The sequence below is a fragment of the Macrobrachium nipponense genome, chromosome 6, assembly GCF_015104395.2.
Source record: "Macrobrachium nipponense isolate FS-2020 chromosome 6, ASM1510439v2, whole genome shotgun sequence".
Taxonomy (NCBI): Eukaryota; Metazoa; Arthropoda; class Malacostraca; order Decapoda; family Palaemonidae; genus Macrobrachium; species Macrobrachium nipponense.
This window is the reverse complement of record NC_061108.1, coordinates 63,118,413-63,138,351: the sequence shown is the minus strand read 5'-3', so window position 1 is coordinate 63,138,351 and position 19,939 is coordinate 63,118,413. Positions and strand designations below refer to the sequence as shown.

At 35.6% G+C, this 19,939-nt stretch overlaps 1 protein-coding gene across 1 annotated transcript in view; it reads left to right on the top strand.

Moving 5' to 3' along the window:
• Positions 1-19,939, top strand: part of LOC135216338 (WD repeat-containing protein 19-like) — a 927,827-nt gene that overhangs the window by 585,225 nt on the left and 322,663 nt on the right. Inside the window, 2 exon segments of the mRNA XM_064251544.1 lie at positions 1,378-1,508; positions 1,605-1,702. Coding sequence (XP_064107614.1) covers positions 1,378-1,508; positions 1,605-1,702 — 229 coding nt within the window.

The following is a 19,939-nucleotide window of genomic DNA, read 5'->3' as shown; positions in this document are numbered from 1 at the left end:
TATTTCACTGGGCGACACGGCTTCCTCGCCCAGAAATAGATTTTTCCTACGTCAAAATCCCTTTTATGGACCAAAAGAGCAAAAGTTAATCAGTTTAGCTTCAGGAAAACAGGAATTAGGCACATCCCTTGGGCTTATCATTCCAAGTTTCAGAGAACCATTACTACTACAACTTATTGGTAAGTCTGGTTCAATGATAACTGTAGTCATGCTTACTTGAGACACAAGAGGCTTCAGTAACCTTTGGACAAGAAACATATCTGATTTGAAATAAATTAATTTCACCCAACTAAGAGCTGTGGTTCAGAGTCTATGCTCCAGCTAAAAATGAATATAATTCAACTATAAAGACCTTTCTGCTACAGCTCAGAAACAAAATTGGTAGGTTAATGTCAGATCTGCATTTTTTAAATTGCATTCCTTTTTAGCTCTAAGCTGGGTGAAATTAATCCATGTCAAATCAGATATATTTCTTGCCCAAAGATTACTGAAGCCTCTTGTGTCTCAAGTAAGCATTTCTACGTTATCATTGAACCAGACTTGAGAAACCTGGAATGATAAGATCAAGGGATGGGCCTCATTTTAGAATCAAGCTTTTGTACTGAGGTGATGGTACTGTCCAAACAATGGTTGGATTCTGGTGTGACCTTGTCCTGCAACAACTGATTTCCATAGCTGAAGCCTTCCTTGTATCTTCTTATATACGTATAATAAGAACGAAATGTGTAGTATCAGTGTTGTCAGGTGTTTGAGGAAATAAAGAGAATATGTAAAGAACATAGCAAACTAACCAGTTAATATATATAGAAAAATAATGAACTTTGTCTAGAGAGGGATCTAATATGAAACTGTCAGACCAGTCCTTGAAGGATACTGCATTCACTAGTGTTCTGACTACGATAAACCTAGCACAGGGTACATAGATGGTGATGTGAAGATACAATTAGTTTCCAATAATGTACCTTATTTGTGGTGGCAGTCACATATACTATATAAGTATTGCCTTACGCTTAGGCTTTCATTGTCATGATAAATACGTAGTATTACTAAATTGTCACTTTTTGAAACTCAATCGTAGAATATCCTAGCATTCATATAGTGAATTGTGGTCAAATTAATTTTAAGGTTTGTGAAGGATAAAGATCCATTCAGAGCATGGCATTTATAATGCTTTTGTTATACCTGTTTCCTCACATGAATTATGTTTTTAGATAGATAATCATTGAAACACATGAGGGATAATATCATTTCTAAATGGGAAATACGTAGATATTACAGTAAGAAATAATGTAGTTTCCTGATTTTTGACAATTTACTTTCACATGCTTATTGGTTCTAAATGAATTTTATGCTATTTACTTGGTGTTAAAATTTCAGGTGACCCTTCAAACAGCATCTGGAAAAACTGCTCCTCTGATTTTATCTTCACACGAAATGGAAGCCAATATTCATGATTACTCCCATGAACAACTACGCACAGCACTTAAGAAAAACATAGCTCTACGGAGGTTTGTTGCTACTGTAACTATATCACATGAAATTTTGGAAATAATTTCTTTTTATTCTTGCTTCCTTCTTTGAGTGCACAATATCCTTTCTTTCAGGTTTAAAGATGCCAGTGCTATTTGCCAAGTGCTTAACAACAAGCAGGATTGGGAGTCTTTAGGAAAGGCTTGTATGTGGTGTGTTAATCTTGAACTGGGTAAGTATATGTACTTTGTTAAGTTATTTGCATGAATATTGCTTTAAGTCACTCTTTTACAAAATATGATTTGCTTCATCACAAAGCCATTCATTCATGTTAGACCAGTGTGCATCCACACAAACTTTAGGACACTCCACAGAAGAAGAAATCCTCCAGTTCCACCTGGCAATTTATGCATCTGGGCTGTATTACGTACCTCTGGTGGCAGACTAAGTCATTGCCTGTAAATTTGCCATTGTGCCAACACTTAGCAAACTCTTCCCCGTTAGCAACAAGGATGGCAGTGGCTGAACGCCGCCTTTAGCTCTGCATTGATAATATAGTAAAGTGGGCTGAGGTTAATGGTTTTAGATTTTCCTCCAGTAAAACTGTAACTATGCACTTTTGTTGTATAAGGGGAATCCACCCTGATCCAGATCTATTCATTCATAGGCAGAGAATTCCATGTGTTGGTGAAACAAGGTTTCTTGGCTTGATTTTTGATAGCAAGCTGACCTGGATTCCACATCTGAAATATATTAAGGCAAAATGCTTAAAAGCAATGAATTTGCTGAAAGTCGTGTCTCACACTTCGTGGGGTGCAGACCGAACTCAGATGTTGAGATTATATAAAGCCTTGGTCTTTTCAAAATTAAGTTACGGGTGTGAGGTGTACACTTCTGCAAAGCCAAATAGCCTTAAAATGCTCAACTCAATTCATCATGGAGGAATACGGTTGTGTACTGGAGCATTTAAATCATCTCCCACTGAGAGCGTGCTTGTAGATGCTGATGAGGTGCCACTGGATCTTCATTACAAGCGTCTGCTGGTTCGGAGCTGGTATAGATTCCAGATGCTACCTAAGTCTTTAACCAGTATTTGTATGAGAAATGAAAGGCATTGGCAGTTTTATGAAAATCACCCCAAGCAACCTCATCCATTCGCTTTTAGAGTCGATACCATTGTTCGTGAATTAAACATGCCAAGGATCGAGATTTTACCAGCAAAATATTCAGTTAGTCCCCCCTGGAACTTCCCAGAGGTAAAATTCTGCAGATATTTTAATTTTACCAAAACAGAATTGTCCAGTGAGGCCACGCGGTCAATATTTTTAGAACATTCCTTGCAACATGATGACTCCACTGCAGTTTTCACGGACGGCTCAAAGTCAGATGCTGGCGTCGGCTTTGGTGTAGTCTTCCCTGATGTAGAGAGGAGTGGCAGGATATCATCTGTTGCATCAATTTTTACAGCAGAGTTACATGGAATTTTAAAGGCTTTAAAGGAAGTTTTAATTCGGAATGAAAGTAATTTTATTATATATTGTGATTCAAGAAGAGTTCTTCAGTCACTGGAATCTTTTAACTCTTTAAACCCTCTGATTTTAGATATATTGGAATGGCTGCTTTTACTAAAAAGAAGAGGGAAATAAATAAAGTTCTGTTGGGTGCCTTCTCATGTTGGGTTGGGTGGGAATGAGAAAGCTGACCAACTTGCAAAGTCTGCTGTCAGCTCCCCAGAACCCACAAGATGCATACTACCATATCGGGATTTGTATCCTCTAGTAGGTCAGAGAATTAAAAAATGTTGGCAGTCCCAGTGGGAGGATATTTTAAATAATCAAAAAATGCTTAGTATCACTTCATCAGTGTCTCCTTGGTCATATCCGTATATGCCAAGGAGACAAGAAACGATGTTGTGCAGATTGAGGATTGGACATACAAGACTCACCCATGGGTTCTTGATGTCTCGTGAAAATCCTCCGTTTTGCGAGAACTGTACTGTGCCTTTGACTGTGAGACATTTGCTGGTTGAATGTCCCAGACTTGGGAATTTGAGACATAGGTTCATGTCTTGGGGTCGTGACAGAGTAGGTAATTTTATCCTAGCTACAATTCTTGGAAAGGATTGTAATATAGAGCAGTTATATATTTTTATGAGGGAGGCGGGCCTCCTTAACCAAATTTAAATTATACATAGATTGTCTATGTAAGAACTTTTATATATGAACAAAATTTTTATATAATATATTTATAGATTTTTATATGAAATTTATCAAAAATTTAATTTTTTTATGTTTAATTTATTTCGGTGTCAATTACCCAGATGTTGTGATGCCAGATATAATACACAATCAATCAATCAATCTTCCCTGGTTTCCCTTTTTTCACACTCCCCATTATATTGATATCAGTCATGTAAAGAGGATAATTACAACTACATTCTTTATAGAGGGCCTTAAGTGTGTAGTAACTTAATTTACTTAATGTGGATGAAGTTGAAGGTTTCTTGATTAGTCTTGGTTTCAGTAAGCACCTACCTTTTTCAGCCTCTCACTACAGTGAGGTGCGAAGCTTCATGTGCAAAGCTTCATGATAATAAAATATCTTTTTTTTTTAGTCCCTCAGTTTGTTGGTATATTTGTATTTCAGTCTCTCTCTATTTCCCACTAGATGACTGATATATTTGCAAATTAGTATACAGCAATGAATATCCAAATGGGAGTGACTACTTCCCAATTCATATAAAATCAGTTAAGAATCAGCCATCTGAGTCACCTCCTAGATGGAAGGTAGATGAAGCAGACTGGAAGAAATTTAGCGAGTCTGCTCTCATGGAGATGAATATAAAATAATTTCCATCCATTTCAGAGGCATATACTAGTTATTTTAATGACACTATCATCAACAGTGCAGAAAAAGATCACTAGAAAATGTTATATAAAGCATAAGAGTGGAATCACAAATTAAAGTTATTTATCAGTGTGCTGCGGCCAAGCAAAATCACTATTTTAAAAAGGCAAAAAGAGTCATAAAGAGACATAGATGTGCTACATAAATGACATTAGCTCAAAAACACCATCCAAAATGATTCGGAAGAAAATTAAAAAAACTCAATGGCAAGTTTGTCCCTGAACCTCTGCCTACCCTGAAGATAAACAGTGACCTATTTACCCAACCAGGTAGGGTCACAGAAAAATTAGAATATTTCTCGAGAATATCGAGTTGAGTTGAGTATAGAATTTTGGGCAAAGGCCAAGCACTAGGACCTATGAGGTCATTTCAGCAATTAAATGGAAATTGACTGTAAAAGGTTTGAAAGATGTAACAGGAAGAAAACCTCGCAGTTGCACTACGAATAAAGTATTAGAAGAGAGTGGAAAGTAAGATGAAGAAAGAGAATATGAAAGGAGGTACAGTAAAGGGAACGAAAGTGGTTGCAGCTAGCGGCCGAAGGCACGCTGCAAAGAACCTTAAGTATTGCTTACAGTGCACTGCATGAGGTCCACTGATGGCACTACCCCCCTATGAGGTTCTTAAGTAGTGAGAACCATTCTTGAGAATTCCAAGACATTAGAAATGCCCAGATTTCTCTTGATTTAAGTAAAAATAATTTTGAACCATATAATTCAAAATTTACACTGCAGGAACTCAAAGATGCCTTGCAGAATACCAAAGTATCAGCCTCTGGTGAAGATAAAATGCTTTATAAAATGCTGAAACATCTCCCAGAAAAGTCAAAGAAATTTCTTCTAGATGTAATAAACGAAATCTGGGGAACTGGTATTATTCCTAAGAGCTGAAAATTATCATTTTTCGTCCCTATGAAGAAACCAAACAAGGATCCTTCTATACCCTGCAGCTACAGACCAATAGCTCTCACTGTTTGTGTTTGTAAGTTGATGGAAAAGTTTATTAACACCAGACCTTTACGGTACTTAGAAACAAATATTCTCCATTCCAGTTTGGCTTCAGGAAAACTGAATATACTTTGGATCCCTTGCTCAGGCTCTCAAACCAAATACAAAAAGGTTTTGCTAAACAGAGCCAAACAATAGGAGTTTTCTTTGATTTTGAAAATGCATATGACACCACATGGCACTTTGGTATCATAAAAAAGTTGTATAAGATGGGACATTAAAGGAAAAATGATCAGATAAGTAAATTCGTTTTTATCAGAAAGATATATTGAGGTAGAAGTTGGAAATCATGTATCGTGACCTTTCTTACAAGAAGAGGGAGTTCCTCAGGGCATTGTCCTCAGTGTCACCCTCTTTGTTATTGCCATTAATGATGTAATAGAAAATATACCATCACCAGTAAAAGGCTCTTCATTTGTAGAAGATTTGGCTCTGTACTGCACAGGATATGATGCAGTTTACGTGAGCAGGCTCATGCAAAGAATCGTCAATGAAGTAAGCAAGTGGGCTAATGAGCAATGGTTTCGACTTTCCAAATAAAAAACTGTTGTTCTTTGGTTCTGCTGGCGCTGAACTAGGGAAACCAATCTAACTCTTAACCTAAATGGAACTATTTAGCCTTAGTCCACTGAAGTAAAATTCTTAGGAATGGTCTTTGATGAAAAGTCACTTGGAATAATGATATTGACCAGTTAAAAGTGAAATGAAAGTATCTAATTTTGATCGGGGTGCTGATAAGAAATCGTTGTTAGGGCTTTACAATGCAGTATGTTTATCTAAGTTAGACTACGGCTGCCAAGTACTATACTCATCTGCTTCAAAGACTAAACTTAAGGAATTGAACATTGCATACAATATGGGGTTAAGGATCTGCACTGGAGCTTTTCGAACTTCACTCATTGAAAGTATCTATGTAGACTCGCATCAGCTACCACTGGACCCAAGGAGGCATGAGCTAGGTCTGAAATACACCATGTGACTGAAAAGCACTAGGGAGAATCCTTCTTTTGAGATCTTGAAACAGTGTGATTCAAGTCTTTTTAAATTTAATAGATCTTCAACACTTTTCCAAATCAGACAGCTGGGTGAACTGAAGGCTGAAAATATAAAAACGCAGAAGATCCTACAAGTTAACCATCCTGTTATCCTTCCTTGGTTTATTCCAGCAATAGATGTATGCACTTAAGAGATAGAGAAGAAGGTCGCCTGAAGAAGTAGTCAGAAACAAGTTTTTGGAGCATGATGAGAGGCATATAAATGACAGAAAAATCTATACTGATGGATCAAAATCAGAAGATAAGTGGGCTGTGCAGTGGTGTGTGAGGGGGAATCATATATAAAAAAGTTACCTGACTCCTCATCCATATTCACAGCCTTAGTTGATACTTTAAATCTTGCATCTGATTAGAAATTTAAATTCATAGTAATATACTATAGGGGTTCTAGAAGTGTCTTAGAAGTCCTAAAGAAGTTTAACCCTACTTTATCTACAAATAGGAAGTACACAAATATAAGGAAAGGTATTGATTTTTGGAATTCGGGTTTTAATCGCATCAGATTTCAGATCATTCTAGCACGGCTTAGGATTGGCCATACCCGCTTCACCCATAGTTATATTTCAGAGGGAGCCATTGCCCCAGTTTGTACTCACTGTGATGGTCAGCTATCCTTTGAGCACATGTTGGTGTGCTGTCCTAGATTTACGTAATCACTTTAGGGTAAATTGGTACTTAATAGCTGGGAAGACTATTTTAGAAATTTTAAATGATGATGTTGAGGTAGATAACCTTATGGGTTATCTAAAAGAATCGGATTATTTTAATGAGGTATGATTTCTGATATTTAGTAAAGATTTTAGTATTTTTTATTTTATAAAGTATATTTTTAGATATAAAATTTTGATAATTGTTAGTTTTTTATATTGGTTTTATCTATTACCATTCTTCGTTTTTTACGCTCATGTTTGAACATTGGTATCATTCACTTATTCATAATTTATTATATTAATGGCATCATCCACTTATTCTTAAATTTATACATTTCATTTTCATTAGGGCGCTGAGTAATCCTGATGGGTTTTGGCGCTTGGTCCCAAAGACCTAAATTTCATAATCAGTCAATCAATCAACATCTAGAACAAGGAAAGCATCCGTTTCATGAAAGACAGATGCACCCATTGAGAGAAAGATAAGGTAACTCCTGGAATACCCATTAAGGGCACAGGAAGAGGTAGAGTTTGGTAGGCTTTGGTAGGTTGGTGATCACCTTCCACAGCATCACATATGGTGGAAGTACTCCCTTCTGGGGACACAACTTCCTATACAGTGGGGTATGGTGGTAATGGCCCCATCCCCCCACCCCTGAAGTTTCTCCACCAACCAGTCCCCTCCTTCAAGAAATACGGTCAAAAGGGTCTCCTAAAGGAAGCCACAAAATGAAAAAAAAATTGTGTTCATTTGTAACGAGGCACACTTCGTCAGTGTCCCTGGGAAGAACTTTGATTGGAGAGTGAGCCTTGACCTGTCAAAAGTGAACAATAGGACTTTCAACTAATGGCCTGCCTAGAAGATTGGATAATCTTAGAGACGACCAGAAGGGGGTACTTATGAAACCTGCAACTGGGAAACAATAGACCCTAGTCAAAAGCTTTCTTGATCAACTGGAACGGCAACCAGAAGATCGATCTCTTTTATTTTGCAGATGGGCTTATCCCAGATGTCTTCATCATTCTATGTAGCAACTACCATGTTTTGTTCAAGGAGCTTGAATATGTACCTCATATAACAGGGTGAGACAATATATATGGATATACAAATTTTTTCATGATTCAGTAAGAAAGCACTATGAAAATCTCTAATACAGAGGTGAAATATAAAAAAACAGGTTTGATTTAGGAAAAACCTATTTTTGGTAGTTGCTGTTGAGTCCTCAAAGGAGTTGCCCTCCATGATGTGCCAGTACCCCATGGTGACTAAACTAATATCAGAGAAATATCTTTTAGCCTGGTCTTGTAGCCGAGTATTGTGTCATAATGATAAAACACTGACATGTGATGGAGTATTGTGGACTCAAAGACAAGAGGGCATTTTCTCTCATCTTCAGTGAAGCTTAACCCAGTTTTCCTATGTCAACACTGCAGAAGAAGTAACTATTGCGCATGCACGTTAGCGATCTTGTTTTACGATCGAGCCGGTAAAATGACCAAAAACCATTACATTGGGCCCTCTTTATTCGCATTCTCCGGATTTCCGGACTCATGCATTCGTAGATTTCTCTATGGATCATATCTACCCATTATTTGCAGGAAATTCGTGTATTCACGGTATTTTTTTATATGAGAAATATCCACAAATTCCTGGATTTTTTTGTATAAATTTCTTATGAGGGTCAAAATGACCCCTCATCTAAATAATTGGAGAGAACTCCTAACTGGAATGCGTAACCTACCTTTGATAGTGCCTTTGAGTGTCATCTCTAAACCTAGCTGAAAAATGAATGATTAAAACTAGGGGAATTCAAACTCCCGCTATTACGAAAATATCATTTTTATTTCCCAAAATAGCCAACATGAAAATGGAATAAAATGAGTTAAAGGACATCCCAAACTCTGTTAAACTATCATTACTCTTCCATGAATTCATGTTTCAGTAAGTACCCCCTCTTATCTACTTCTGTTTGACTATTCATTAGTCTTTATCAATAACTGTCAACACAAGGCTAGAGAATCCATTTTTAATGGTGACTTCGAATCCATCTGAAAATTAGTATATAATTATCAAACAGTGAAATGCGTCACCGTTTATAATGGAAAAAAGTCTTGTAATCATTTTCTACCATTCCCCTCTCTAGAAGCTGACCTCAATGTCACTAATAAAATATATAACTTTTTTTCAAAGTCTTTCATTTTACCTTACGACAGATCTCCAAACGCCTTCCTCTATGGTGAGTTTCCACACTTAACGAATATCAGATAATGTCTCCCCTAATGGCCTCACTGGGGTTTTTTATTCTATCTATTCGTCTTACAAATGTACGTATGTACACTAACCAACAGACGCACGGATACACACATGCTACTGAACACACAAACACACGCATGCTAGTCTGTTCTTTACGTTTCCATTTTCCACGTACACGTTTTATCTAGTGCACATATCCGGTGAGCTGAAGTGACCTGAAGTTACCTTTTCTTGCGGTTTACCTCATATCTCTGGAATGCACCGTCATCTCGTTCCCACGACCGGCGTGTTTCCGACATGTGTCTCATATCAGCATCTTGAGGAATTCACTGTTTTGCACCTGTCTCTAAATACCAAGTGCTAAAGTTATCAACCCCATTTATTTTAATATACATCTCCTTAGGCATCTGACCAGTGCCTTAACATGACTCGGCCGCCTGCTTGTGTGCACACCTGTTGCACACTACATTGGCTACATGTAGCGTGGTCAGTATGGTGTTGGCGTACCACCTCGGTGGCCGCGAGTTCGATTCTCGGGCATTCCATTGAGGAGTGAGAGATGTGTATTTCTGGTGACAGAAGTTCACTCTCGACATGGTTCGGAAGTCACGTAAAGCCGTTGGTCCCGTTGCTGAATAACCACTGGTTTCATACAACGTAAAAACACCATACGAACGAACATGATTTAGAGCCACTTCTGCTGCTGGGGTTCTCCTACCCCGTTGGCTGCATCCAAGTTTGATGCCTCCTGGAACGCACATTGTGAATATCATTATCGCTATCATAACAGCAATCACTGGTACTGTGTAGCGTTTTGCAACGAAAAAATTCGTCTTCACCATTTTTTCTAGGTGTGGAACTGTAATTGTTTCTAGTGTAAGCAGAACTTTTACCGCCTCGTAGTACCCCTGTAGGTGTGTCCTAACACCCTTGGTGATAAACTGTAGATTTGCTGTTTTCCTGTAGAGGAACCTTAGCCGCTTCCTCGTTGCTGGACTTGAAATATTTTGTGACTCCCATGCAAGTGCGTCCTGCACCCACCTCATAGAAGTATTGTAGACTCCTGATTTGTCCCAGAGTTTATCTGAGATGACTTATCAATGATATCTCGTCCCTGCATTAGCAACCTGTGACCTCGTTGCCCGTGTGAAGACGCAACATCTGGCACAGTAGATCCTAAGTTGTTTTCGTTTTCACCACTCGTGTGAGCTTGGGAATTCTCTAAAGTCATTGTGTGTCCATGTTTTGTCATTAATAGGTTCTAACTGACCCCTTGACAAATGTATATGATATTAAAAAAAATAAAGTTTTGCTTTAACACATGAATCTTTCATGAACTAACATACCCAATTTCATAGTCAATTATTAAAGACTGAAATTCCTCATTAAAATAAATATGGTCTTTATCTACTGACCCCCTTTTAAAAAAAAAAAACTTACTAGAAGAATTTTTATCACTAACTGACTACTTATTATCAATCCTGTATCTGACAAGTATACTATCAAAACCCACATAATGTTTATACAGCAAAATCCCCGTAGTGGTTATACAGCTAACCTCCATCAAATATAATGTTGAATATCCCTTCTATCTTACGTATCTCAAGATAAATTCTGCCTAATCGCTATAATAGAAATTCAATATAAAGGTACCATAAAAACCGCTTAATCCTGATTACATTTTGTGTATTGGAAACTACAGCATCTAAATGACAAATCCCCTTTATTGAAATCTAACAAGGCTTTTGCCTCTGAGAATGCCTCTGCATCATTTTTATTTCCCAATGCGTTTAAGTAGCTATTCATTCACTCCCTCAATAAAAATTTGCACTGGTTGAGACAGAATGCCATCAACAATGCCTCGAAAAGGGCTGACTCCTGCGTTTATGTTAGTTATCCTATGCACCAAAGTTTGACTGTTACCTGCTTCAGCCATTTTGCATTCCTCAGAGAAACTCTTATAATTCAGGATTCGTCTCGATCTCAATAACATCGATATATTTATCCCCACACAAGCCACCAACACAAAAGTAATAATGTATCATTCACCATTAAAAGAAAATTGCATTCACCAATTCCCAACACCACATATTTCCCTGGTAAAGTATCCCTCAACTCTACGGGAGGAGATCTACTCTTTCAATTTTGCAGGCCCGGTTATCAGCTGTTCACAACTGTTACAAAGCCAAGAGCTGGTCCACAGAAAACGGGAAGAGGCGAGTGAGAAAGAGAACGTAGATGCCACCCTTCCTTCTAAGAAAATCTGCTGAGCTTAGCGCAGGCCCTTTCTCTCATCACCGATCACATAAAAAAATGAAATACGTTGTGCTATTCTTTTCCAATGAATTGCACTTACAACAAGCTTGTAATGTCCATTGAATCCTGCAGGGACACCAAAATGACATACACTTGTGAGCAAATTGTTAACACCAACTAAAAGGAAAAGTCCCAGTAAAACAAAAGGAAACTTTAATACTTACGTTCTCATATGTTTTGGCACATGAACACGAAGTTATTTGCCCTCTCCTTAGTACGTAATATTTAGTTACACTTGCAACCACGAGTAATTAATTCCCGTTATCATTCCCAATTTAAGAGACATGTCATATTCTTAAACACTAGCTAACAGCACTGCCAACAGCCCTGCTAACACCCGAATTCCGCTGACTACAACTTAAACCCACTTCTATCAGCAATAGGGAGGCAGTTGCCAAATGTACATAATTATAACCACTTTTCCCTAACATCTACCTAATCTATCTAACCCTAGTCTCTCCAGAAACGTAATCTATAGACTTGAATTCCTTGTAACCACTGCCACCACTCTTATGAAGGTCAAAATGACCCTTATCTAAATAATAGGAGAGAACTCCTAACTGGAACGCGTAACCTACCTTCAATAGTCCCTTTGAGTGTCATCACTGCAGCTAGGTGAAAAATCAATTATTAAACTCTAGGCAAATTCAGACTCCCGCTATTACAAAAATATAATCTTTATTTCCCAAAATACTAACATGAAAATGGAATAAAATGAGTTAAAGAAAATCCCAAAAATCGTTAAAACTACCATTACTCTTCCACAAAATCATATTTAAATAAGTATCCCCTCTTATCTACTGCTGTTTGACTATTCATTGGTCTTTATCAATAACTGTCAACACAAATCTAGAGAATCCATTTATAATGGTGACTTCGAATCCATCTGAAAATGAGAATATAATTATCAAACAGTGAAATGCGTCACCGCGTATAATGGATAAAAGTCTTGTAATTGTTTTCTACCATTCCCCTCTCTAGAAGCTGAACTCAATGTCACTAATAAAATATATCACTTATTTTCAAAGTCTTTCACTTTACCTTACAATGGATCTCCAAACGCTTTCCTCTATGGTGAGTTTCTGTACTTAATAAATATCAGTTAATGTCTCCCCTAATGGCCTCACTGGGGTTTTATATTCTATTTCGTCTTACAAATGTATGTACGCTGACCAACAGATGCACGGATACATGCACGTTACTGAAGACACGATCACTATTCTATTCTGTGCGTTTCCATTTCCCATGTACACATGTTATCTAGCGCTTGTATTTGGTGACCCGAAGTGACCTGCAGTAACTTTACTTGCGGTTTACCTCATATCTCTGGAATGCGCCGCCATCCAATCGTGTCTCATATCAGCATCTTGAGGAATTCACCGTTTTGCACCTGTCTCTAAACACTAAGCGCTAAGGTTATCAACCCCATTTATTTTAATATACATCTCCTTATACATCTGACCAGTGCCTTAACAAATTTCATTATAAAATACACTTTTTGTGATCAAACTATTTAAAAAACCAGATATAAACATTTTTAGTGGGCATTTCTTGAGTTTTAACTAAGAAAATAGGGCATTTTAAGCGTTTGTATAGGGGTTCCAACTATTCACTGGTTCTAGCTATTTGCGGGGGCGTCTGGTATGCGTCCCTTGCAAATACAGAGGAACCGCTGTACTCTGTTGGTCAACACAAGATGGTCCCTTGCCCAAATCCCATACCTTTCAATCGTAGGAAGTGAAAGAATTTTGAGGACTCGACAGTGACTACCAAAAATAGATTTTTCCTACATCAAAACCTGTTTTTTGGTAGCATAGTTCTGTTTTGTCTTTAAAGGAGCTTTACAAAGAAATTGACAGGTGATGAAAAGCTTAAGCTCTCAAAATTTCAAACCCAACAATCCCAGAAAGAAAAGCAAAATCAATTTTGGTCTGAGGTCAAGCCACATGTTTTGATAACAAACAGCAAGAAACTAAGAAGTACTTAAAATTTTTAGATTGAAATTCTTTAGTAACTTAACTAAGTATGCTGGGTACGGTTGCGGTCTTGTCACAGCTTACCCAGCGATAGTCAGCATACTCACATGTTAGCAAGACCTCTGGTTTTCCGCTGTAGTGCCTATGGTGTCAGGACTAATCATACCACCTACTGATAAACAGTGTAGTCGAATTTGTTCGAGCTCATGGCAGCAGTTTTAAGAATACTGTCTTTGATGACTACCCTGTACATTCGGAGACTTCTTCTTAACCCAATAACCGTTTGCTATGGGAAGCAGCTTTGGTGCCCCAGCTGTCAGCCAAGAGTGCGGACAGCAAACATTGACGCTAACAAAACTGTCAGCAAATAGTTAAAAACACAACATGGAAACTGTTCTCTCGGTCGCGCTATCTTTTGAGTGCAGGGTGGCTACATAAGCTTATTTTCAGTTTCTGTATCTTATTCCATATATTTTAACTCATATAAATCTATTAACATACATACGGCCGTTCCCTTTACCACTGTCACGTATTTATATGTCTGCCTCTTTCCAGCCAAAATAATAATAATAATAATAATAATAATAATAATAATAATAATAATAATAATAATAAATATACTCTTGGCTATAGGATTATCAACGTGGGGCCTTGGAAAATGGAAAATACATTCTCTTAACAGACACACATGCATTTTTTCGTGTAAGGTTTATTCGTTGTACATAAAACCCTTTCTTCTTTTGACGCTCTAGAATTTATAAATAATAGGATACAACAATTGCCCTTCGAATTATTGCTCTTACAATCACCAGATTTTTTCTTTGACAAGCCATAATAATGGTATGTAATAAAGTTGATTCCAAAAGATCTCGCATTTTGTAGTCTGTATAATCCAGTCTTTGGGCTGAAACTAAGTTAGGTTTGTTATGAATTCTACATCATTCACGATGCATGTCCGTTTTGTACATAGAAAAAAAAAATAAGTGAGTATATATATATATATATATATCTATATATATATATATATGTCACTTAGAAATTCTATACAGTTTACTTTTATTTAATATATATTTATATAATATGTATATATATATATATATATATATATATATAGATATATATATATATATATATATATATATATATATATATATATATACAGTTTACTTTTATTTAAAATATATCTTATATAATATGTATATATATATATATATATATATTTATATATATATCTATATATATATATATATATATATATATATATATTTAGTATATATGATATATATATATATATATATATATATATATATATATATATACTATATATATATATCAGAGAAAGGTAAGCTCAAGAAGTTATATTACTAATATGTAAGAGTGAACAAAATCCTGTGGGAATTATATATATGCACCGTTTTATTTTAAAAATATAAAGAAACAATGGGAATTATTTGGGTGAAGCCACATAAACGTTATAGTACTGAACGCAAAGTAAATTACAATCTTTCAGCTGAGTCTATGATTTATTTATTTCACTTACAATGAAATGTCAATAAATAGAAATAATTAATTATCATTACCTTGAATATGCCCTCCTGCTCTCTCTCTCTCTCTCTCTCTCTCTCTCTCTCTGCTCTCTCTCTCTCTCTCTCTCTCTTTGATAGATATATATATATATATAATATATATATATATATATATATATATATATATATATATATATATATTATATATATCATATATATATATATATATATATATATATATCTATCAAAGAGAGAGAGAGAGAGAGAGGCATATTCATTTTATTGACATTTATTGTAAGTGAAATAAATAAATCATAGACTCAGCTGAAAGATTGTAATTTTACTTTGAGTTCAGTACATGTAACGTTTATGTGGCTTCACCCTAAATAATTCCCATTGTTTCTTATTTATATTTTTGTAAAATCGGTGATATATATACTCCCACAGGAATTATATATATGTCCTCTCTCTCTCTCTCTCTCTCTCTCTCTCTCTCTCTCTCTCTCTCTCTCTCTCTCTCGTCGTAGTAGCCATCTTGCTTGGTGAGACGTTCCCGCGCTGAAATCAGATTAATCAACAGATATCACAAGTTTAACATACGACTAGAATTTGGAGAAATTATCTAGAAGTGTTCGTGAACTATCGGTGATAAGATTAGTGTGAAAATAGTAGGATAAAGCGTCTTTCTAAGTTAGTTTATCAGTGTATTACTGTAAATCAGAACAAGATGGCAGTAAGTTTCCAACTGCGGGAAGAGATGGCGTAATTTTAGCGTGTTAGCAGATTCGCAATACATAGGTAGCAGGAAGGGAACTGGCATTTCTCACTATGAAATCAGCAACAGTCCTAACCAAAAAAGATACAAAGCCATTCATAAGATATATTAGAAGGATATAATCCTTCAAACTGGAACAAATCTAATGAACATCTTGAAAATAATTGAAGAAGTTCCAAATAAAATCCAAGTGGTCAAGAGACTCATAAAGAAATCATACATAAACCACATATTCCGACAAAGAAATGAATAAGGTGAATCTTGTGAATATCCTAATTGACGCATTAGGAAAAAGAATGCCAAAAGCATGCAAAACAAAACTGTGTAAGGTTTGGTATAGCATAGTCAATCCACAAAACCTAATCAGAAAATGTGCTGCATGCAAACATTCCGACCCATCCACAGTGTGCTGAGGTAATACAAGATATGAGAAAAGATACAAAAATTTTTTGTTCAACATGTCTATCATGGATAGACAATGTTATTAAATCAAGATTGAATGTACAAATAGTTGAGGATGAAGAAGAAGAAGAGAGAAGAAAGAAGAAGAAGAAGAGGAAACGGAAGAGAAGTAAACAAAAAATGAAATGACAGAAAAAAAATAAGGAAAACAAGAACAAGATAAAGTATGGATGCAGAGATACTCATTGATACTACATATGAGGCAATAAAGCAGCATACCTACGAAGAAATAAATTACGATATGGCAACAGAAAAGCAAATCCCGAGAGGCTCTACCCAGATCTACACAATGACGGGAAAGAGGAAAAAATAGACAAGAAAGACAAAATCTGCAACCTTTTGAAAAGAGGGAATTGCAGATTTGGAGAAAGATGTTACTACAAAAACATCCTAAGGTATGTCACAACTATGAAATATATGGAAATAAAGTGCATACCTAGAATGGATATGGGGATGATTGCAGAGATCTGCATCCAAAAATATGCAAACCTAAAAGAAGGAAAAGGATGTAAGTTCGACAAAAAAATGCAAATATAGCACCCTGTAGCCATGAATCATAATCAAAATAAATACCAACCAAGTAATAAAATCCAAAACAATGAAAGAAACGAATTTAGAGAGAAATCAAGATATCAGGTAAAAGAGAAAAGCAAACCACCAATGAGATATGCAGAGATGTCAGCAAAAAATTTCAATGCATCAGCTCCAAAATTCTACTCAAGGGATAATAACTGTATTTATTATGCAAGAGGATATTGCAGAAAGGCCGGAGAAAATTGCAGATTCAGACACAAAATGAATAATTATGATGAAGGAAGATCAAATATTATGGAAAAGTTGGATTTTTTAATGTCAGAATTTCTGGAAATGAAAAAAAGAACAACATACCAGAACAGGAAAGAGACCATGGGAAAATACCTTATTACTACCAATATTAAATGAAGGAGAAAACACGCAAACCATCATAGTGATGAATGCGCAGGGTTTAGTTACGAGTAACTCAAAAAGAAAAATAGAAGTACTTAGAAGAACTACCCCAAATTGAAAAGAAAATAGATATAATGAATATAAGTGAAACCTGGTATTCCCAAGAGACTGGGGAATGATGATCAAATAAAAAGGGTTCCAAACTTATAGATCAGATAGAAAAAATAGGAATCAAGGGGGAACCGCAATATATGGGAAAGACAAAAAACAAGGAAAAATATATGAGAAATATAGTAACTCAGAATGTGAACTAATAGCGGTAGAATTTGAATCTGAAAAATTAATGAACCATAGTAATATATAGACCTCCCTAATACTAAAGAGTTTGACTTAATAATTGAAAAATTGGATGATATATGTAGAAATCACAAGGACTGGACTATTCTCCTATCTGGTGACTTCAACTTTCCTTTCGTAGAATGGAAAGAACGAATAGGAGATTGTGGATGTGCTATACATATAAAAAAGAGAGTATAGTAGTGCAGAAGATAAGAGGCAATTCGAAAAGCTATTAGATATGCTACTAGAATACAACATTCAACAAATAAATCACCTGCCAACAAGAAAGGAAAATACTTTAGACCTAGTATTTGTGAACGAGGTGAATTATGTTAAAGAAATAATAGTTTATAATGCGAGTATTTCAGACCATAATGTATAGAATTAACAGTTCATTCCAAAGCAAGTGAAAACAGAGATAAGCAAGAAATGAAAAAGTGGGAAGGATATGGAAAATACAACTTCTACAGTAAAAATATAAAATGGTCAGAAATAAATGAAGAATTAAACAAAGATTGGGATAACATTTTCGTAGCGATGACATAAGGGTAAATACGGAGATATTATATAAAATATTAGAGAAAATAGTGGATAAATATATACCGAAGAAGAAAAAGTAAACATTCATTCATGCATACCAAGAGACAGAAGGATCTTGTTCCAGAAAATCAGAAAGTGGAAAAAACAAAAAAGGTCTTGCAAAAGAAAAAAATGCATGGAAAGTTATAGAACTAAAAAGTAAGATAGAAAAATGCAGAACAAAAGATTATACAATCCAAAAGAAAATAAAAACAAAAAACGGGAATTGGAAGAAAAAACCCTATTAAATATCAAGCAAAACCCCAAACTATTATACTCATATGCGAAGAAGATGAATAAAAGAAGAATAAAAATAGGCCCTCTAGAAATTGAAGGGAGATTAACGAATGAAAAAAAGAAATTTTGCAACATACTGGTCAGAACGATATAAGGAGAGAATTCACCCCTAGAATGATAATGAAGATAATGATATAGAAGTAAGGGACGAAAATAGTGAATATTTAGCTGACATAGAATTAATGAAGCTGATATTGTGCAGGCAATTAATGAAATTAAAAATGGAGCTGCTGCAGGGCCTGATGGAATCCTGCTATTTTGTTAAAGAAAGTAGTTCATTCTATCGCTAAAGCCACTTGCAATATTATTAAGACAAAGTGTAGATACAGGCAAGATTTATGATGAGCACATTGCATATATCACCCCTACTTTCAAAAGTGGATCAAGACTTGAGGCAAGTAATTATAGGCCTGTGAGTCTAACATCACATATTATGAAAGTGTATGAAAGGGTTAATGAAGAAAAATATTATGAAACATTTAATAAAAAAATAATTTGTTTAATATAGGACAAACACGGTTTCGTACCCGGAAAAAGTAACACAAACCCAACTGTTAGTCCAACCGTGAGAACATATTCAAAAATATGAAAGCGGAAATGAAACAGATGTGGTTTATCTAGACTTTGCAAAAGCTTTTGACAAAGTAGACCATAATATATTAGCAAAGAAAATTAGAAAACACAATATCGTAGATAAAATAGGAAGATGGTTAAAAGAATTTTTACACAACAGAAAACAGATAGTTATTGCAAACGATGAGAAATCGGATGAAACCAAGGTAATCCGGTGTGCCACAAGGTACGGTGTTAGCTGCAATACTGTTTGTTATTATGATTGAGACATAGACAGTAATGTTAAGGATTCGGTAGTGAGTAGTTTCGCTGATGACACAAGAATAAGTAGAGAAATTACTTGTGATGAAGATAGGAACGCTCTACAAAGAGACCTTAACAAAGTATATGATTGGGCAGAGGAAAATAGGATGGTATTTAACTCTGATAAATTTGAATCAATAAATTATGGAGACAGAGAAGGAAAGCTATATGCATATAGGGGACCTAATAATGAGACAATCACAAATAAGGAAGCAGTTAAAGACCTTGGTGTGATGATGAATAGGAACATGTTATGCAATGATCCAAATAGCAATTCTTTTGGCAAAATGTAAAGCAAAATGGAATGTTTTGTTATTACGGCACTTCAAAACAAGAAAAGGGCTGAACACATGATTATGCTTTATAAAACATATGTTCGTAGTCCACTTGAATATTGCAATATGATATGGTACCCCACACTATCAAAAGGATATTGCACAAATAGAGAGTGTACAAAGGTCCTTTACAGCTAGAATAGAAGAAGTTCAAGGACCTTGACTACTGGGAAAGACTACAATCTTAA